The 21,891-nt window shown below is 42.8% G+C and overlaps 2 protein-coding genes across 4 annotated transcripts in view; both read left to right on the top strand.

The window, feature by feature from the left end:
• The window catches only part of SFMBT1 (Scm like with four mbt domains 1), an 81,441-nt gene extending 72,326 nt beyond the window's left edge, over positions 1-9,115 (top strand). The window contains exons 17-22 of one of the 3 annotated variants that reach the window (XR_012777492.1): positions 387-562; positions 1,339-1,517; positions 1,709-1,954; positions 2,471-2,599; positions 3,489-4,770; positions 8,248-9,115. Coding sequence is in view for 2 of the 3 variants with exons in the window: in XM_075514221.1 (XP_075370336.1) it covers positions 387-562; positions 1,339-1,517; positions 1,709-1,954; positions 2,471-2,599; positions 3,489-3,629 (871 nt within the window). In the remaining variant the exon portion in view is untranslated. Of the gene's footprint in view, positions 1-386; positions 563-1,338; positions 1,518-1,708; positions 1,955-2,470; positions 2,600-3,488 lie in introns of all 3 variants that reach the window. The other 2 variants (XM_075514221.1, XM_075514222.1) reach the window with 2 other exon arrangements.
• A 2,505-nt stretch (positions 9,116-11,620) lies between these two features.
• STIMATE (STIM activating enhancer) overlaps positions 11,621-21,891 on the top strand; it is a 36,830-nt gene continuing 26,559 nt past the window's right edge. The window contains exon 1 of the mRNA XM_075513801.1: positions 11,621-11,880. Within this exon, the coding sequence (XP_075369916.1) occupies positions 11,706-11,880 (175 nt within the window). The 5' untranslated portion in view covers positions 11,621-11,705. The remainder of the gene's footprint in view (positions 11,881-21,891) is intronic.

Here is a 21,891-nt window from a genome sequence, read left to right on the forward strand (position 1 = left end):
GTTTAGGGACCAGCTGTCTACATCACAGTGGACACTTCTGCAGTGCCATAAAAACAAAGAACAAACCATCTGTGAACAAAGAAAACAAAACATCTAAACTCTGGGATGGTCCTCTCGGGTGGTATTTTATAGTCGCTGGCAGGGCAGTGTTGCTGTGTTTGGTACTGCAGGCATCTCTCTGGTGCTGGCTTTGTTTTTTTGCTCGAGGATCTGTCATGAGAGACAGGACTACCTGTTTCCTGGGCTTGTCCGTCCTTAAAGTTCCTCATTGCTCAGGCTTTCCCCGAGTTTGATCTCAAAGCAATATTCTTGTACACCTCTCAATGAAGTACTTTTATACTGGTAATTAGAGGATTCCTGAATTATGATGGTATTTTCAATGCTAGGTACAAAGGGAAGAGCTACCGTGCAACTGTGGAAGTTGTGAGGACGGCAGATCGGGTGGCAGATTTCTGTAGAAAAACATGCATCAAGCTGGAATGTTGTCCAAACCTCTTTGGCCCTCAGATGGTGCTGGATAAGTGTTCAGAGAACTGCTCTGTCCTGACAAAGACTAAATACAGTGAGTAGGCCGCTGATCTCAAACCGAGGTGGGGCTTGGGGTGTTATATTTTGGTTTTCTTCTGGCTTTGCCTCCAGAAGGAATCCAAAATGCATTGCTTTGTTTACACAAGGAGCAGCTCAAGCACTACATACACAGGCCTACAAAATATCCATGTGCCAGTGTGTAGTGGAGAAAAAATTAATTCTATATTAAGTGGTAGAAGCATGGCTTAACTTCTTGTTGTGTGCTTAAAGCTTTATCATCTTAAGACAACTTTTGGGACAAGAACTGACTCTAATACTGTAATTTAAGTGGCATTGTAATTGCTTTTACCAATTTGTTGTGGAACAAAATAAAACACCTTCAAGCTCTTTTCTTAGCTTTTTGGGGTTTTAGGTTTTTAGGGTTTTTTAAACTAACTTTAACCATTTGACACTGTGAGACCAAACAGTGCATTGAGGCCATGTTTAAAAACTACAAAACATCACAAAAAGCACCATTAAATTGGATGAGTCTGTGGCTGATGATTTTGATATAAAATCTGATCATTTGGGGCTTCTCAGAGATAGAGGAAGGAAATCTTCATAAGGCAAATAAAATTGATGAGTAACTCTTCTTCCTTAAAACAAATTGAAGAGGAAAATATAGACATACTCATTTTGAAGTTTTGCAGAATTGGGATTTCTATTGGGAAATGTCCTTCTACTGATTTTCCAGTCCTGATGATGGACAAACTTAACTAGTGACATTGAAGGTGCATTTCAACATGGTGCTCCTTTCTTCTGTCCTGGTAGCACACTATTATGGAAAACGGAAAAACAAGCGGATAGGTAGGCCTCCGGGTGGCCACAGTAATCTGGAAGTAGCCATGAAGAAACCAAATAAAAGACGGAAGAGACGAAAACATTTTTTTGTTCATAAGAAAAAACGTTCTTCTACTTCAGTGGATAACACTCCAGCTGGATCTCCCCAGGTAAGAGACTGCCAACAACTTTAATAAATACGGTATGTGATCTTCGACCAGCTACATTTGAAACACCAGACTGTTAGTTTCTTGTAACATCAGGTTACAGCTGAAAAAAGGGTGGCAAATGTAGCTTTTGTCCCAAACTTCCCATTTTTTTTATTTCATCAGTTTTTTTTTTCCCCCCCCTACCTCTTCAGGGCAGTGGGGGAGAAGAGGAGGATGACCAGGATGAGGTAGATGAAGAATCTCTGACTGAGGATAGTACCTCAGAGCACCAAGACGAATTGCTTGAGGAATCAGAGGTATCAGAGAAGAAATCGCTGTCCTCCTCTCCTACACAGAGTGAACTGTCTCATTCCCTGGCTCAGGACAGAGACAAGCGGAAGAGGAAGCTCAGGACCTTTTCCTTTTCTGATGATGAAAATAAACCTCCTTCGCCAAAGGTAACTTCGAATGTAGATTTGCGTTCTAGCTTGCTCGCTGTTGGGCAAGCATGAATATCTTGGGAGTATTAAGCATCATACATGTGTTCTCATAAAATACTCTGTTACCCCATAAAGGGCATTGTGAATACACTACAGAATAATTAAAAATCATGATTTTTATTACAGTTGTATTACAGGACTGTAATAAAGATTAAACAGAAAGCTGTAGACAGAACGGTGAACTTTCCATTTCCCAGCTTTTAGTGCTCCTCTTGGTTCAACCTGAGCAGTGATGTTGTGTTGACCAAATCCTGGTTTTATATCCCTGCTTACTGGCTATAGCATCGTTATAGCCACCCTCAGTTCGATGCTATTCTGCACATCTCTGCTAACCAAGAAACCTCTACAGTTTGAACTCTCATTAGAGCTTTATTTGGCAGCTGAATGTTTGAGTGTGGGAGAGTAGAGGGGAGTGTTGGTCCATTGCATATATAACATTTTGGGAATTCTTCTTGTGCTGGGTGGCTTGTCTAGGACATAAAGATGGAAGTTGCTGAAAAGCTGCAGCTGGACAGTAACCCTCTGGAATGGAGCGTGGCTGATGTTGTACGATTCCTCAAATCCACTGACTGTGCGCCACTGGCAAGAATTTTCCTTGATCAGGTATGATTTTCTGTCTGTTAAAATGTTGAATCTGTTACTTTGCTTCTTATCCTCTAATGAATCACAAAAAGAAACTAGTTTAAATTTTATAACAGGATTTTGAGGAAACAAACGCATGCACAACCTTCTGCAGTTTGGGAGGGGTCGGTTAAGGGAATGGCCAGAATTTTTCAGGTTTCTTAATACTCAGTGGAGGATGTTTTGGTCTGTGGGGCATCCGAATCCCAAAACTATAGAGAATGCCTACAACCAAGCAGCATGAAGGCAAGAGCTATTCTAGGAGATACAGTTTTGCCACTTGTGTTGACTTTTCCAAATGATAAATGTTTTCCATTCTGCAGACTAACTGCAGGTATCAGAGTGGTGTACAGCTGCACAACAGGTGAACGTATTTGTCATACTTCAACACAACTAGAGTGCAAACATGAGTCACATTAACATTGTTCTTGCATCTTGGTTAAAATTTGCCATAAAAAACATCATCGATCAAAATTGTAGTAGTGGAACTGGTGATGAGTATGATTTATGATAGGTGTTCCAGAAGATGTACTTTTCCTTGTAGAACCTCTGTTTCTCTAGAAGGATGCAGAGGTTAGGTAAAGTGCACTGCATTTTCTTGGTTTCTGTTATTAGATTTATTTTTTAAAAATAGCATCTCATGAGGTTCTGTCCCTTAGCCAGTGAATTTGAGCTGACATTTTAAGAAAGGAGTTAATTTGTTGAGAGAGAGAGATTTTTTTTTTTTTTTTTTTTTTAAGCTGCCTGGAGTAGCATGAAAGAAATGTCTAATTCACAAACGGTCGTGAGTCTGAAATTACAACAAGTCAAAGCTGAAGGAGCAGGGAAAATAAAAATGCAAAGTCACTATGGAGTTTTTGTCTTCTGACAGGAAATCGATGGCCAGGCACTGCTGCTGCTGACCCTGCCCACCGTTCAGGAGTGTATGGACTTGAAGCTTGGGCCAGCTATTAAACTTTGCCATCACATTGAGAGGGTCAAACTTGCCTTTTACCAGCAGTTTGCTAACTGAGGAGCAGCCAAGTTGAAGTGGACCTTTGAAGCACAACTACAAAAACATGCTCCTTCTCTCTAGCAAGGAAAGCCAAATGAAGTTAAACTGGGGCCCTGGTGACCTAAGAGCATCTGTCAGCCTCAGTTTTTCACTTTGAAAAAAGGAAGACAACATCTGGAGCAAAATGCCAATGCAAACACAGGGGCTACTCTACCAGCTGCCAGCTCGGGAACACAATAGTCTCTTGCTCTATGGTTCCCTTTTTTTAATGTATTTTTTAATGATTACAGAAAAGTCTCCTCTGGTGGGAAATGACATTTCAATAGTTCTGTTGGCACGGAACTTTAAAAGGAGAAACGGATCCTGTTTACGTTAGCATGTAGGCTGCCAGAAATAACCTTTCTCTGTTCCTGATGATTCACAGAATCCCCTTCCTTCCCTGTGGACGAACACTTGCTTTACCACAGCACTGGCTTTGGAATGTGCTCTTTGCACATTCACGTGTTAATGTTGAGTTTTTTAATGAATTTGTTCATCGTTAGGACAACAACGTGGCCACAGGGTTCTGAATGTATAGTATAGCGAGACTGTGGTTCCTTTGGGGTTTTTTTGTTTATTTTGGGCTTTTGTTTCATTATTGTTGGGGTTTTGGTTTGTTTTGTTTTTACTACCTCTGTAGCCTGAACAGTAGAAGTGATGAACTGAAAAGGGAGGGAACTACTTCTTCTGGACAAATCGTCTGTAGCTGCACAGCAGCCTCTCTTCTGTAGGCATGTCAGGAGTACAAACCAGTATCAGCACACAGAGCTTCTGTTCCAAAGCTTTAGCTGAAACCTGTGTAGGCTTAACCTGGATGTTACCTTTTTCTCAGATGTCAGAAAACTTAATTATTTTGCACTTCTCTTAGAGACAGGCTGTAGGAAAAAAAGAAGGAAAGAGAAAGTGCCTCTGCATTTTCTGTATTTCAGTTGTCAGATTTTTTTTGTGTGTGTGAAGTTATTTCCTTTTTCTTATAGCAAACAATGGGGTCATGTACACAGAGCCTGTCAGCAGACTTTTGCTTTGCTACCTGAACATCTTTTTAGAGAATAAATTAAGAAAACTGCAATCAATAGAGGACTGCAACTTAGCTCTGCCAGTGTTTGCATACTGGAAACTGGTATGAGCATGACTTTGTATTTTTAACTATTTACAGCTGCTCAGGATCAGACTTGGTGAAAATGTGGGGGGTTGGGAAGGGGTTTGTGTGCTTTTTTTAGAGAAAAGGAAAAGGACCAGAGGGACGTCTAGTTCCATCAGTAGACCCACAGTAGGATGAACTGCTGATTTTAATTTTCCAGGGTAATAAAACCCAATCAGCCACTTGCTGTAGACCTGTGCTTTACACTTTAAGTAACAGGGCTTACCTTACTTTCCATTCAAGATGCGGGAAACTTGCTTCAGGCTCAAGATCTGCATCAAATAAGCATTAGGTTTCAGACGGCCTGCATTCATTCACTCTGCCTGTTCTCAGAGCATTTGGAGGAGCGCAGGCAGGAGCTTCATGTGTGCAGCCCTAGTTCTTTATCTGCTATTCAAATATATTTTTGCAGAAAGCCCCTGGCATACTAAGGCATTTGAGGTAGGAAGGTGCTCACTGCAGGAATTTGTTTAGGAAAGATGCATTTGCTGGTTTCTGATAAACACTGGTTACTCTGGTCAAATTGATTGATTCAAGTGTCTCTTAGGCCTAACGTGATCGGTTATTCTGATGCTGTGAGCTGTAGGATTCGGTGAGGAGGTCGTCTGTAAACTAAGAGCTGAGTTTGCACAATCTTTGTGTCTATATCTGCCACATAGGTGTTGGGCTGAAGGATTCGGCGACGAGGTCGTCCGTAAACTGAGCTGAGTTTGCACAATCTGTGTGTCTGTACCTGCCACATAGGTGTTGAGGGGGAGCAACCTCCAGTGAAAACTGTTTAGAGTAAGCAAAGCTAAATAACTGGGGCTTATTTCTTTTGCCTCTTAGAATAACTGCCTAGTCAAGGCAGAACTATTTACAGAAGTGCTAAAATCAGATTATTTTTTTTCCATTCCAGAATCAAAACGTAAGTGTCAGACAGACTGTTTACTAGCTGAGTATTCTTAAGAAAGGGAGGGCAGTGTGTAGCTAGGACAATTTTTTTCTCCCAAGTTGTAAGCAAAGTCTGAAAACATAATTAAACTGAAATCAAAGTGCCCCTTCTTCCTCACACCAGATGCGTGGCCAATAAATGGATGTTTTGGCTCTTCATGTTGTGCTTAGGTCATCTGCCTGTACTCCAGTCCCTTAGGACAAGCTCAGTGATAAGCCATTAGGCCTGAAAAAAATTTTTAAAAGAAACATTGCTGCTTTGCTGTCAGCATCTTGTCTTGAGAAATTTGACCAGCAGAGAACTTCCGGGCTGGAAGATGATGCTTTTGGATCATATTTGTCATTCTTCAGGGTTTCCAGAGTTCTGTTGCACTGATGCCCAGCAGAATTGACCTGCATAGCCAAGAGATGTTGCTTCCACTTGTCCCCATGGACAGATAGATGTCTTTTTAAGTAGCTGTCAGGAGAGAACAGAGCTTAAAGGGTAATTTAGTGAACCTGTAAACACTGCGCCTAGGGTTTTAAATACAAATGTCATACTTCTTTTTCTCAGTAAATAAAGCAGTCAGCAGTTTCAGAGGTTAGTGGGATACTTACTGGTCACCTTTGGCATGTTTTATAGGCTGGGTTTTTCTGCCTTGTTTTGGGAGGCACTGACAGTCTGGTCCCAATGGGATCTATTTTTGTTGAGATTTTCAAAAGGGATGTTTTCATTATTTGTGAAATGTTTTTATGCTGCACACGGGTACTGTACACTCTGTTTCCTGGAAAAAATGCACTCTGTTTTATTGCTGGATTTAAAAGGGATAATTGGGTCTTTATCTTGATGGATGGTGTTTCTACTTGACTCTGTTTCAAGTTCCTCTTTCTCTATGCGTGGCAGAGAGTGCAACTGCACTTGTATTTGTTCATCTTATTCCAACATGACTTGAAATCAGCTCACATGCTGCTTTAGTTGCTCTGTGTCTTCAGAACTGGATTTTGGGCAGCTGATGGCTGAATCTTGGCTTTGGGTGATACCGATGTTTCACCAGCAGGAGTTGCTGGGACTGCAGTGATCTAGGCTTCAGGGATTTGTGCTGTCCTCTACCACATCCATTCACCATAAGATAAGACAAAGCTGGAGTCCAGGAGAAAGGCAGTGGTGTCTTGCACAAGTGTCTTCAGTACAAGAAAACGAGCCCTCCATTGGGCCTCGTGTTCTGTTTGTGTGGATGGTAAAAGGAGATTTCCCTTGGCTGACCCACTGAGGTTTTATATTCCTTCTTGTCTTATTTTCATATGCATTGTACAGTCTTGGTTTTGCACATCATAGCTTTAGAAACCTCGTGTTGCCTCCATATGGCATTTGTACTGTGCTAAGCTTAGCCTTGTCAGGCAGAAAGATTTTGTTGAGTTACTACAGTGTGCTTTCTGCACCAACACAAGGAGTCCATAATAAAGAAGTATTTGACCTCCAAAAATGTCATGGAAGGTTAATGTGGTAGAATTATCCCCCAAAGCACGAGCAGCTTGCAGTCCATCCTAAACTGAAAGCAATCCTTCCAGAAGAAGAGAGGTACGGCACTGATTTGGGTGAATGAAGACTACTTTTTTCTAACGCTAAACATTTCTGAAAGTTGCTCTTTGAGGCAACTTTCAGATTGAGGCAACAGATAAAAGGCAGATTCATTTGTGTGTTGTATAGAACTCCAGGAGTGTTTGCAGTCTCTCCTGGGATTAATGGAAACAGTACATACAGAGTTCGGGAGTGGTTGTTAAGATTACTTTCTCTTGTCACAACTTTCAGCAGTATTTTGTTGTTGTTTTAGGATTTGCTAGTGTTTATTCTTGATTCCAATGATGCTTTAAAGGAGGGAAGGAGTATTTAGCTGCTAGGTCCACAGAAGTGTAAATATATTTACAGTTGATTGGACTGAGCACTCCATTCTTCTGTATAAAGTACAAAGACTTGGTACGTTGTTAGCAAAAGGCAAAGTGGCTTGTGAGATTTTTTGAGTGTAATGGAATAGGCTTCAAAACTGTCAAGCTCAAATTGGAAACTGGATACCTTTGGACCAAATCTGTTGTTAGAGGAGAAGTTACTGGGATGAAGTAGCCTTACCAGAAAGCCAAAAATACGATGATCCTATACAAAGCTACTCCTTAACCAGTCCTGCACATAGTGGCAGACTGGTTACTGCCTACTGTGAGCTCAAATTACCTAAAAGTAACAAAGCACAAAGACATAGGCTCTGTCAGGAGACTTCAAATGTTGGCTGAAGGCTCCATTTTAAAGGGATTGTGTGCTGAACCCACATTTCAGAGTGCTGCCAACCTTCCCCAAACATGCATGTAGCCTTGTTTTCAAAGGCAGCCTTTTGGGTGAAGGATGAGAATGGGACTTGGGAACACCAGATACAACACGCCTCTTTTATTGTTATGTGTTTTTCTAAAAAAAAAAAAAAAATAATAATAATCTGTATGAAATATAGCAAAAATGAGTTAAGGTTATTGACACTTTGTCTCCACGGTCATTTCTAGCTTCCTCAACGTCACATCTGTTGTTCTGAAATGCACCAGACATATAAATGGACTTTTTGATGAGAATACAAAGTTATTCTGTTAGGTGCAAAGCCAGCAGTGTTTAGCTTAGCTTTAAGCCGTGGAAGCGAGCAGGTCTTGCGCTGACAAAATTCAGAGGCAGTAGGTCTAACTGACTTAGCACAAACATGGGCACAGAGCCTGTGGAAGTCCTCTGGCCTTGCACAGTTCAAGAGGAACAGGCCTTCTGCTTGAGACACGGGGACGGCTCGCTCAAGTTGTGTGAATGAACAATGAGGTCCGGGCACAAATGGATTCTTGCCCACTCTGGAAGTTGTTGAGCACCAGTTTCCAAGAAACCTCGTGGAAAAAAAAATTCTGGAGGTGTCATGTTTCTCCTCTCCTCTTTCATTTCTTTCTTGTTTTTTATTTCTGTTTAAAATAAATTTTAAATAATCTTTGTAGACAATCAGAGGTCTTCTAGGAGACTCTACCCTAAAAGGGTACCAGCTCTCCACCTGTGGGCCTCTTTCTTATACTAACTCATTGGAACTGATGCACTTTTCCTGTATTTTGCCTTTTTTAATTAGCTGCTTGTTCTTAAACAAAGATTTAAATGCATATTGTGTTGTGTCCCTTCTGCTTGTTGTTTTATCTTTCTTTTAACTTTTAAATATATATATATATGCAGTGAGACTGAAGTACTACATGGAAGAGAAACATGCACAAGAAAATATGCCTATTAAGTCCCACCATTGTTTGAGCAGGTGTAACAATTTAATCAGAGGATTTTTTAATAATATTTTGGATGGATATTTTGCTTTTTTTGTCTGTAAATAGTGTACATAAGTTTGTGGTATATGACAGTTTTAAGTGGTTGTAAGAAAATTAAAAAAGATACTTAAACTGTTACTGATGGCGTTGGTGTTAATACAATGACAAATACTGCTGCTTACCATGAGCGATTTTTCCATCTTACAAAAGTGTGAGGAGAACTGTATAGCATGTTCCATTACTTGCATAAAAAGTAAATGCAGACCACGTAAATACCACTTGCACGAGCTTCATGTTAAGAGCTCGATTGGGTTGTATACCGTTCCCTCAAATGCAGGAATCCTATTTGTCTAAGCCTTCTTCTAAGGTAACAGATTCTGTGTTTCACAGGATGCTGAGGCTAATATACAGGAGCTGAGGATGGAACCTACGAATCGGGGTAATTTTCTTTTATTGCTTTGAGCGTAAGGAGCTGCTTGGTACAATCCGAAGCAAACCCTGCAGATGCTGCTGCTCCTTCTGGATGGTTTTGTAAAGGTTTACACTATCCCATCAAGTCAAAATTTTAAAAAAGAGCTGGCTTTGCTTTCTCTGAATAACATGAAGGTCCACAGGATGTTTCAGAAACGGGTCAGCCTTGCAAAGTTCTTGTTTCCTTACTTGGCGTCCCAACAGATTGTAGTCGTGTGCTCCTTGGCACTTGTTTCTTGGCTGTGCTTCAGTTGTCTTGAGCTGATTTTATACCGGGTGCAGAAAACGCATAGGAGTGGGATGAAACTGATTTGCTTAACAGTGTCTTTAAACATCTATAAATATGTAGGATTTAAGGTAAATCTTTTACTTGCCTTCACAGACCACTGTCTACTTGAGAGAAATCTGAAGGCTTGTGAATAGCACGTATCAGGAGGCAGTGTCTTGTTGTCTGCCACAGGTTTCAGAAGGGCTTATAGGAGTCATGAGGAGCTGAAAACCCTTGAAGAGGTGTTTTTGGGGAACGATCTATTTTAAAGCATGGAATATGGAGTAACAGAAGGCATAAGCCCTTCAAGTTATGTTTCCAGATTCATGTCTGAAACATAAATTTTGTGTGTAAAAAGCATTCGGTAGATCTTCAACCAGTATAAGCGTCCAGGTCAGGTATGTGTGGAATGTCTAACGTTTAGCAGCAGCTGTGAAAGCTTAAAAAACACTCCTGGGCCACAAGTAAATAGGTCAGGCCCACGTTGGAGGTACGATGCTTGATGGCTGTGATCCCTGCATGCAAGGGGGAGAACAAATAACCTACTTGGTCCTTGCCCTTTCTTTTAGATAACTCTGTTTGCATTCCTGAACTCTTGTTTTTGATGCAGCTCAAAACAGAGGAGTGTTGACTTGGGGTGCAGAGGCACTGGACAGTGCATTGTGCTCTCCAAGTCAGAGAATTGAAGGCATTTCTTTTTCTAGCCGCAACTTCTGGGAGTCTGTGGCACAGCCTAAATACCAGAGAAATCACTGCTGTGTGCCAGTACTGTTTGGCATCGCCTGCCAGGAAGGACAGGTGGGTGGGTTTGTAAGATAGATGCAACAAATGTCATTATTTGAACAACTATTGCTTCATGTGCTCTGCTTAGCTTTCCAATAGACTTAAACATGTTGTACTTTCTGGGTCGTACTTACAAGTGAATTCATATTTAGATTGGGATTTTAATTATTTAAGGCAATTTGAGAAACAGTGTAGAAAAAAATCTACAATGCAATGTGACCTAGGCTGATCCCACTCTAAAAATGAGAACCTAAACTTGCGTGCGGTTCTGCCTTGCGGCTAAGGGTGTATGGTGTGATGGGATCAGTCAGACTCGCTGGTCAACAGGTACATTTTCTAAATGTTATGTTTTGTCCATTGTGCCATTGGCTGCTCTTTTAAAAGAACAAACATCTTTGCTAAAGAACACAGGTCATGATTTTTTCTTCCTCTTTTGATGTCAAAGTTGCCTGACCTGTGGGTCTGAGCTGTAGCGGTGGGGTAGGCCAAACCTCGGCTGGGGGTGGTTCTGACCTGAGGGTTTCGTCTGTCAGGGCTACAGCGCAGCCCTGGTGCTGGAACCAAACAGCGTTTGCGGCCGCTGCGAGTATTAGACGCTGGTGAGCGCAGCCCAGGCGCGTTAGGAGCTGCCTGCCTGGCTGCCGGCTCTTGCCCAACAGCAGCGGGAAGCCTGGGGGAGCGCTAATGCGACTGAAGCCAGCCAGCGTTCCGGCTGAAGCCCGCGACGCCTCTCCTCTCTCTCCTCCCACACCGCCGCGCGGGGGGAAGGAGCCCTCCTCTGGCGGCGCTGCCGGCCGCAGTGGGCGGGCTGGGGCCTGTGTTGGTTTTCCCTTGAGGAGCAGCCGGCCAGCCGCCTCCCGCCCTCCGCCGGCCGAGCCCAGCCCCCTGCCCCTGGTGCGGGCTGGCCCGGCCCGCCGGCCGCGACCCCCTGCTGCGGCGCAGGCAGAGCCGGCGGCGCCGAGGGGCGGCCGGAGCGGGCGGCTCCGCCGGGGCCGGACCCGGCCAATGGGGGAGCGGCGCGGCCGGTGACGCGGCGGGGCGGGCGGCTCGGCGCAGGAAGCGGGGCGGGGGGCGCGGCCTCGCCCGCCGGTCGCGTCGTCGTCGCCGCCGCCGCTGCCGCCATGCGCCGCTGAGGCGGGCGCTGGCCGGGCCTGGCCTCGCCATGGGGGCGCCGCCGCCCAACGGCAGCCTCGGCCTCACCGACAGCCCCCCGCAGCCGGGCGGGGGGGCGGCGGCGGGGCCGGGAGACCGCGGCTGCGAGAACGGGGCCCTCATGGACAGCTTCGGCATCTTCCTGCAGGGGCTCCTGGGCGTCGTGGCCTTCAGCACCCTCATGCGTGAGTAGCGGCGGGGGCGGCCCGCGGCCTCCGGGCCTCGCCGGCTCCGCGCGGCCTGGCAGCGGCGGGCGGTGAGCGGGAGGGGGCGTCACCCGCTGCGGCCGGACGGGTCCCTTCCTCCTCGGGGGAGGCTCGGGCTTGGTTAACGGTGCCGCGACCTCGCTGCTGTGTCCCGAGGCCGTCCCGGGAGGAGCGCCGTGCTGTCCCGGCTCCCGGCCGAGCCGGGCCGTGAAGGGCCGCGGCGGCCGCAGGGAGCGCAGCCGTGGCCGGGTCTCTGTTGGAGCCAGGTGAGCGGGAGCGGGGCCGTGAGGTGAGGCTGCGGGACGCGGCCCGGCGGCCCGGGAGGCCTCGCCGCTGTTCCCCGGAAGTCTGTGTCCCGCGGGGCTGGAGTGGGGCGTTAGCATCAGCCGTGCTGCCCTAGGGAACGGCTGAGGGGCTCCGAAGGCAGATGTTCACGATGAACAGCGTTGTTTCTGAGAGGCTGTTTCAAGTACTTCAAGCAAATGCACTTTCTGAAGTTTGCTTTCCTGATATTTACACCCGTGCTGATACAGTTTATCACTTTGGGGGTGGTCACGTATTCTGCTTTGAGTACAACCGGGAAGATGTGGTGGTGTGTGCGGGATCTCTCAGGTTTGAAATATACAAAAGAAAAGGGTTAGGCTGTATCTGTTTACTCAAGCATACCTTGTCATGTAATCAGCAGCAAAGTAAGACACGCTTTTTAAATCACAACACGCTATGCTGCGCTTGCTTAGAGCATGTGCCGTACCTTGGAGTTGGAGCAGGCGGTGAGCTGGTGTGGCTGTTTACAGCAGCTCAGCTGAGGAGCAGTAACTTGTTACGCTGCTCGTTTGAGCCTGGTGGAAAGTCAAGAAAGGCTGGAGGCCATAGTGATTCCAACCTGCCTGCTCTGAGGGAATTGCAACAATGTGGAACAGTTCAGGGAGATTTTTCTCTCTCTCCCATGCTGTAGTTAGCGTCCTTTCGGCTGAGGAGTGAGAAACAAGCCCAGTGCCATTACTCAGCTGACCATCAAGTCGCTGTTCACAAAACGTGGGGGAGGGAAAAGGGAACATCAGCTACAAGTATTGAACAGTTTGATCTAAAGACCAAGATCCTGTTTATGTTAGAATTGAACTGATACCCTTTCATGCTAGTGTTATACTATTATGGTCAAGTCAAAAGTTTGCTAACACACTATATTTGCATACTTTAGTGTTTCGGTCACAGTTAACAACTGCATTGCTCTTATAAAAGCTATGCGTGTAGCAGTCATCATTATGTTACTGAATGACAACAGTAGTCACTGGTGTAGCATTTGGTCAGTCAGAGCATCCTCATAATTAAGAGTTTTAGCAGTACCAATCAAAAATACCTCTCTTTAAGATAATGATGTGTACCCATTGTTGTTTTTGGAATTAAGAGCTACAAATAGATAATTCTTATGGATTGTGCATCAAAAGATGAAGAACTACACATGTCATTTGTCAGGATAGTATCTTTTTTCTGGAAATGGTATCACTTATCTTTATATGTTTTACAGTAACACTGGAATACTCAGTGAAGATAAGAAAAAGTGAATACAGAAAGTATGGACTAGGAAAATGAAAGCCTAGTGGTTAGCTGCACTTCCTAACTTTGGTTAGGTATTTTTAAACCACGTACTATTAGAAGGAGATTATCAATGAAGTACTTGCAATTATGGAAGAAGGGGGTGAAAGGAAGGTAGCCAGTCCTTGCAATGGTACTGGTGAGAAAAGGAGTCTGTTTCCAAAGGTGCAAAAGAGCAAAAAAGTAGCAACTTGTCATGCTTACAAGTGCTTACAATTAAAAACAGAAGGATAGGTCTGTTTGTCCCAGTTTTGACAGCTACCTTCTCTTCCAGTTTATTTTGGGCCTCCTGCCTAGCAGGAGGGGAAGCTGCCCCCCCCCCCGCATGGACCAGTTACACTGTTAAAAGAGCAGTTGTCTCTCAGTTAAGTGCTGTGCTATGCTGCAGGGCATGGTTCTGTTCCGTCTGCTAGTTTTGTCTGATTTGTTTCTATCCTTTTTCTACCATATGCAAAACATCGGGTATGTTGTCCCAAAACCTTTAAAAGTTACCTCAACAAGTAGGACTTTTTGTCATCCACGTGACAGATGTGATGTGACAGAGAAGCAGGAACTTGTGGCTGAGAACAGGAGGGAGAGCGTGACCTCTCCTCAGCAGTCACCTCAGCACATACAGAGTTGTTCCTGTCTCTGAGCTGCTGTGGCAGAAGGGATGGAGCTGGATCACAGAACTGATACAGCAAGAATAATACACAGGGAGACGTGGTTATTTTTCAGATGGAGTATTTCCTTGCTCTGGTCCTCTAGCTGTCCGGCACAACAGAGGGGGTAGCACTGAGGAAGAAAGAAGCGGCTGTAGGCAGGGACTGCTTGAGAAGTGACACCGCTGTCAGGGCAGAGGTAGGCTGCCCTTTTGAACAGCATTAATTCTCTGTATGTGGCTGTATGGCTTCTCCAGCTCTCCTCCATAAAAAGTCAGAGAACTGAAGACACATGACTGGCTAGTATTTAAATTTACCTTATAAAGGGCAAGTCACTTGCTTTTTAGTTGTTGTTGTTGAAAGGGAACCCTAGAAGGAGATACTCTAATACTTTGGTTCCAATTAATGGTGCAGAACCCTCTATAGAAAAAGAAATGAAAGTAACAGCAACGGACATACATTGTACAATTGCTCTTTATGCACAGAGGTGGTTTTCCTTTGAAAAATATTTGATTTGACATGTAAAGAATAAGAATTTTTGGTAAGTGGCTAAATCAAAGGATGACCCAGACTTGCCCTTTTCTAGATATATCTTACCATGCTTGCATTCAGTGGAACAAAGACTTTTTTTTTTTTTCCCTGGTCATAGTAACTAGCTGGAGGAGGAGGACCTTTTCTGTGCCTCATTAGTAGATGTTCATCTACAAAAGTGTGAAGGAGTATTGTTAAAGCAAAATTGTTTAAGATCTGACGCTGCAGTTTGCCACCTTCTTGTGTGTGTGCACTTATCCAATTGCTGGTCAAGTTACGCTATCAACTGACCTGCCAACGACATCAATTAAACTTCATCTTTTAAGGGCTAAAACATAGTTAAGCGTCAGGTTTGTGATTTGTTGAAGACATGGTGACTCTCTCGCAGAGGGAGCATGGAAACTGTATTGCTGCGACTATTTTCTAATACTTCAAAGAAAGGTTTTTATCCCAATCATATTATCAGCCTACCTTGTGTGTCCCCTCACTACTAAATTCGCACAACCAAGAAGTGACAGGCAGACAATTTCTCTCACTTTGAGCTGACAAAATGATCAATTAAATCTGAAATTTCCTTTTCGTTGTAGCTCTTGCCTCTTTGTTCTGTCACACAAGGAATAAAGAACAGTTTAAGGTACTGTCTTACCTCACAGCAGCCTTTTAAAGGATTGACTTCGTTCTATTATCTTCAGATTCAAATAAACAACCTGTTGTAAACCCCTAATCTTTTTCTTGTAGAAGATAGTTTAGCTAGTTATCATCTATCCTGGGCTTATACAGGAGACTCCCTAACCCCCTTAACCACAGAGTAGAAGTTTGCATTTGTTTTTATTGCTGTAAGTTGTTCAAGGCCCTCCTGCTCTCCATGTAAAGCGTTGTTCACAAACTAGAGAAGTGAGGTCCTCTTCTGTTGTCTGAATCATCAGTGAATATACTTAATACTGTCGGAACCCACTAGTGTGTTGTCTTTAGTCACTGAGTTAATCTTAACTGCTCTGCGTGCAGCGCTCTGCTGCAAGAGGCACATTGAAACAGTTTCACCCAAACACTTCAGATGTTCTAGTACATCGAAAGTCGTACTGAAGTCGGGCTAGATGACTTCTGTTGCATCTCTCCTAACCACGGGCTCTAACTCCCTATCAAAGCAAACTAATTGATTAAAAACTACCTCCTTGGCAAATCTGCTTGGTCTGGCAGCTCTTTTGGATTCTGACTGCTAATTCTCAAGTCTGTTAGCCTGCTCTTTTTGAAGTCTGTTGCTTAATTTTGCTCTTGTCCCTCCTGCTTAAGTATGCATTATTTTCCACCCTAGTTTGTTTAAGCCAAGCCACTTCATAACAGGAAGTCTTAATGGCTTTCTCTTGATGGAAGAGATGTATGTTTATGCTTCAGGTCAGTAAGCCAAAGATAAAGTTTTTTCAAAGTTTGCCATTATAATGCTTGTATCTTATTTCATGGGGATCTTGATTTAAAATGACAAGTTTGCTTCTTAGTTGTTTTGGGGGTTTTTGGTGCCGTAGTTGTTTTTTATTACTGATTCCACAAAGCTGGTTTTAAATATTTTTGTGTAATATGGTGTGTTTTGTCAGTAGCCCCAAGCACTTTCTGAGCATTCTCTGGTTGGGCTTTTATTGGTAATGAGTTATTAGAAAGTGGTGTTAGCACAGTATTCCCACACGTGTATGATGTAGGCACAGTTGTAAATAATACAATTTTTATTAGCCAAACCTGCAGAAAGGTATGAGGAAAAACCCATTGCCCATTCCTTTACCCTATCTGACACAAACTGTTTCAAGTACTTAATCTTGAATGTATGCTTTACTTACTAAGCTTGTTTGAAGGTTGATACCTTATCAGAGCATGGCTATGTTTGTTTCAGGATACTTAGGAATGGCTGAGAAATCAGGTGTGAGTCATATCGATGAATTATTGAAATAGAAGAGTTGTTTGGTCCTCTGCAGGTAAAAGGTGTGTGTTTGTTTGTGGGGAAAACATAAATATGTTGTTAAGGAGACCAAAGTACGTGGGACTGTTACTTTTTATGGCTTTATTACAGTTTGTGTCTGTACTCAAGGGTAAAAGCTTCTGTGTTAACAAAAGTGGAATGATTGGGTACAGGTGCAGTGAATAAGTGAGTAGGTGGGTTTGCTGTTGAGGGTCACAGCTAAAAAAAATTAATATAGTATCTTTTATAAGAATTGTTTCTGTTTAAGGTCCTCTCTGCTTGCAGTCCCTTGAAGGAAGTACCTTAAAAACTACATCCTTAACATCAGTTTACTTTACAGCAAGGTTTTCCCACCTGATAAGCCATGCAAGGAAAATGAATGCTTCTTCATATAATAAGCTATCTTAGTAGGTAGTTTAGTAGAATTAAAAATGCTTTTGTAAAAATACACTTTTCAGATGAATAATTCTATGTTTTCATCAAGGTAGGGGAGTATTATTATGGGGAATAATGTTCTGGGGAGCATGGACTTGGGAAGGAATTAAAAGTAATTCCAGTGTCCTTTCCAAAAAAAAAAATCAGATTAAAGAGAACTATTAGATACAAAAGAACTAAAGTATATGATTTTCTGTTGTTTTCCATAGCAATTTTCTTTCTGCTTGAGCAGATCTAAAAAATGAGAAAATGGCGGGGAGTTGACTTTGATACTCCCTGACATCAGCAGTGAAGTACAGGCTTCTCAGTAACATAACAAGTTTATTCTACAGGGCAGTTTCCTGCGGTGTAGGGCAGTGGCAAGGTGGTGTTTTATTAATCAAGGCATTATTTAAAAAGACTCGATATTATCCCAACTTGATAATAATCCCGTCCTTGTATGTATTTGCTGTGAGTGACACAGTACGTGTTCACATGAATTGCTGAGGACCACCTTGGAAAATGTTCTTTGTGCGACTGATTTTAAAACTTGTCTCATACAGCAGTTTCAAATCACAAATAGTGTATTTCCTGTTTATGAAAATATGAACAGTATTGTGCTTACACATTGGATCACGCTTTGTTGAATGCACTTCATGCTTTTTGCTAGAACTCTTCACAAGTGCGAGTTCCTGGTGAATTACCAGGTACATGCAGAGCTTGCATTCCAGTGTGTGTTTGGGCATTACCTAGTGTTAGGCAGTCTGAAATGGCTTTAAAGACCGCTTTCGGGTATGACAGCGACGGGGATGAATGCCTCTTAGGGTAAGGGAAGACTGGTAAGGGATGCCATTGAACGGCGTTAAAAGGCGAGGTCTGGGGAGGGAGCGAAGGGAGAGCACGCTTTTAAAAAGGAGGAGGCGGAAAAAAAATCCGGAGCGCGGCAGGAGCAGGACTTCTCCGTGGGACCGCGAGCGGCCCGCTGGGCTGCGCGGTCCCTGCGGGGCGGGGCCCGGCGCGGTCCGGCCCCGGCCCCGGCCCCGGCCCAGGGGCGCGGGCGGCCCCGGGGAGGACCCTGGACAGCTCCGCCGGGGGCCGGGAGCGCCTCCGGCTGCGGGCGGAGCCGGCCGCAAACCTCAGCCGGCCTCCCCTTGCCCGGCGAGCTTTCCCTTGGATCCGGAGCCGGGTCTTAGCTCAGTGCTGCCTATGTAAAGTGAATAATACTCTTGCTCGAGTCGGCCTGCAGGTTTGGCTGCCTGGCTGGCGGCCGTGAAGGGCTGGTGCGATCCCCTCCCATCTGGCTGGAGGCCAAGGAGGAAACAGGCTGGGGTGATGAAGCAGAAAGAAGGTGTTCGAACCTCTTGCCCCTTTGGGCTCAGTCCATGGTAATTAGTAATGATCGATGTCTTCGTGGGGTATGCTGGAGAACAGCTATTATTCTGCAGGTTAAGTGGCTGCTTGTGGCTGCAGGACTCCGAAAAGCCCTGCGAGGTCACTTTGGTCACGGCCAAGTGAATTATGCCTTACAATGATCAGGTGTTTTGTTATCCCCAGATGGTGAGGTATCACTTGCATCTGTGTTATGTGGCTATTTCTTGTTCGTTGTAAATAAATCATCAGACCTTTCAGTATCTCTGTGACATCCTTACCCATGTTTGAGACAAAAATGAGAGGTGCACTAGGAGCTGTAGCAGAAAAAAAAATGCAGCCACATGGGTGAATTAGCTAAGTAAATTACTTTATTTTACTGTGCTAATATTGTAGTACTCTTTAATATATAAAATACGTAGTTGGGATAAATTCTGTCCATTGCGAGCTCTGCAGAAAAAGACAAATCTTGCTGACAAACTTCATGTTATATAAAAGCAAGTAATAATAGTGTTGGGAACAGCTCAGCTGATCCTTTAAGTGAAGCAAATGACCTGAAATGAATTTAGGAATAACAATTTTGGAGTTGTTTCCTATTTTGAAAACAGAAGACCAGTCTTGTTTTGTAGCACAGTTAGGTATGTATCTCTGCATTTACTGACCATAGGAGAAACATGTTTTCATAATGTTTAGTCCTGCTTAAACTACGTTTCCTTGGTTTTTTGATTAAAACTGCTTGCAAGATGTCTGATTCTTTGTTGGATGTAGATTGTAATAGCACTTTATTGGGTGGCTTAATGTCCTGATATTAATATTTTAGCGTCACTAAATGCAGCAACTATTCTTGAAATGCCATGCCAATAAAAGTTAAGAAAAAAAAATAAGGTATCAGTTTAGACAAATAATCTGTAATCTGTAAGTAAGTTGCACTTTTCATTAACAGTTGTCTGATGCCCTTCTTTGTCTTGTTGGCTCAGAACGTATTACATTTTCTTATTACTCAGCTGATTGCTGGATATAATTGTGCTCCAGATAATAAGATTGTTCTAAGTATAATTACGCATGTCATTCACATTATGAAATGTTTAGGAAAAAGGATAAGTTATGTTGACATTTGGAAACTATTAAAATGATAAATTATCCAGAAACTCCAAAGCTGTGTTTAATTAGAACTAACGTCTGGACTGTTAGCTAGACTGTTGTTTAACTGTAAACTGCATAATGAATGTGTTCTTGACTAGTGTTTTATAATTAAATTTGTAAGGAGCTGATTTGTACAAATACACAGCGCACATTTTTGCGTTCTGCAGCGATATTAATTTCATGGTTAATGAAGTTTGCGTTCTTAAACTGGTATTTAACAAGGTCTTATCTGTGTGGATTTTGTTGACGAAATGAAAAATCAGGTCTGCTTTCTCATGCCTGCTGGTAGGAAATGCTTCGCATTCTCAAAGATTTCTTGATCGCAGCAAAATGTATTCCCTACGAACCTTAATGTGTTAAATCTCACTGGCGGACTGAATATAAGCTTGGAGCTTGCATGAGACTGCCTTTGCAGATGGTGTGGTATAGGGATGAGGTTTTAGGGTTTAGTCAGGAATAATTGAACGTGTTTGCACTGTGGCTCAGGATACTGAAGACCTGTTTTTCTACCACTGACTCTCAATCACACATTTTATACATATTTGGTGTCATAACCTCGTACATATGTTGTCATATGTAATGAATGTTGAGGATGAAAACATGCTAAAATGGATTCACAGTTCAGATTCCTCATAGTTCACATTCATGGTTCAGGTTCATAGTTCTGGGTGTAAGTTAGTTCACAGAAGTGTTGAGTTACAGTAGGGAAAGGTCATCCCAAGGAAGGTGCTAAACTGTTGGGTTTTTTTCTATTGTTCATGATGTTTTTTTCTCTAGAGTTGCTTTTTTTTTTTTTAATAATCAAACGTTTTTGTAGTTTGAAATGTTTTGACTTTGGTCATCTTAACTTCTGTCACGTTTTTGGCTACCCCGGATTCTAAGGCCAACCATTCTTCCTCTTCTAGTGATTAATATGTGTTGGCTCACCTGAGAGAAGAGGAACACAGTACTATGTTTCCTTGTTTTACCTGGTTGCCAGGCATTAAATAGAGCTCAGGAGGACTTGGGGAGCAACTGGCCTGTAAGCTGCAAGGTGCTCAGGACATGAAGATTTGTGGCAAGTTTATTTTTATACTTCTTCTGTTTGAGAGGTCTCTCCGTTGTGGTGATCCACTGACACTGTTGAAAGAGATGAACCAATGGAAGTAACTAGAAACTGTCGGTGAGAGGTGAACTAGAGAGAGGAGTTCCTGAATTTTTAAGCATTTCAAATATAACAGTAGGTATTATAGGACTGACATCAGTTTGGCAACCGGTAAAACTTAAGAAATCATTGTCTTGGGCTTGAATGCTGAGAACTTGGCCAAACATTGTTTTATAGGGTTCATCTTACCAATTTTGGACAGGCTAGCCAGTCACCTTGAATGAGTACTTACAGAAACAAACTTTGCTTGCTTTTTGTTGTTCCACTCTAGTTATTTTTTTTTCATTTGTCAAAAATACAGGGTTTTTTTTCCCCCCCTGGAACAAAAATGACTGTAAAACTACAAACAACTATTCAAAACTGACAATATAGATCCTCTGTCTCTAATAGTTTTTGGAAGATGTTATGCTCTAAAATTTTAATTCCTTTTTAGAATAATTGCTCTTAATTTCTTACTTGTGCTGGAAAATACCAGCTACTATGCAACTTCTTCTAGCATACCTTTCTTGTTTTGAGGCTGATGGTGTAACTAGCAGCATATGCTAGTTTATATGCAGAGGGTTTTAATGCTTTCATTGCAAGGTAACTAATGTTAGAAGAGGAAATAATAGTCTAAGGAGCTTTAATTTTAAAGGGGGGGGGGGGAGAAACCACCCTCCTCCATCTGATCTTAAAAACTTGAGCTTTCTTATGGCAGTATGTTTTTAGTGCTGGCATTAGGTTTTGGTGTTGGGAAGCTTTTATGAAACTTACACAAATGTTAAGAGGTATGAAGCTTTGTCATTAAGAAGAATGTTCGTGCACGCAGAAATTATTACATGTTTTCATCTTGATTTCAGAAATTTAATTTACGCAGTAAATACCTAGTTGTTAGATACGTTATATCAAAGAAGTCTACATAATTGGCCGCTGACTCTCCTTTCATGATATTTGATCATGTGTAAAGAGAATGTATGAAAGTAGGCTGTGTATCTTTTGTTCTTTTTAAAGTAGTTGGTGTTAGATGAAATGTGTCTTGCTTGCAATTCAATGCTTCGATAGTTTCAGCAGCCTAGGAAGAAAGAATCTGGTAAGCAAAGCTATTCAGAATTTAAATGGACTCTAAACATAGTGTACATGTACCTTTGGCCTCCTTGATTTAATATATTTGCTGTTTATCGTTTTCTACAAATGGAAACACAGTTTTCCTTTTACATTCTTTTTGGGTATAT

This window comes from Mycteria americana, chromosome 11 (assembly GCF_035582795.1).
Source record: "Mycteria americana isolate JAX WOST 10 ecotype Jacksonville Zoo and Gardens chromosome 11, USCA_MyAme_1.0, whole genome shotgun sequence".
Taxonomy (NCBI): domain Eukaryota; kingdom Metazoa; phylum Chordata; class Aves; order Ciconiiformes; family Ciconiidae; genus Mycteria; species Mycteria americana.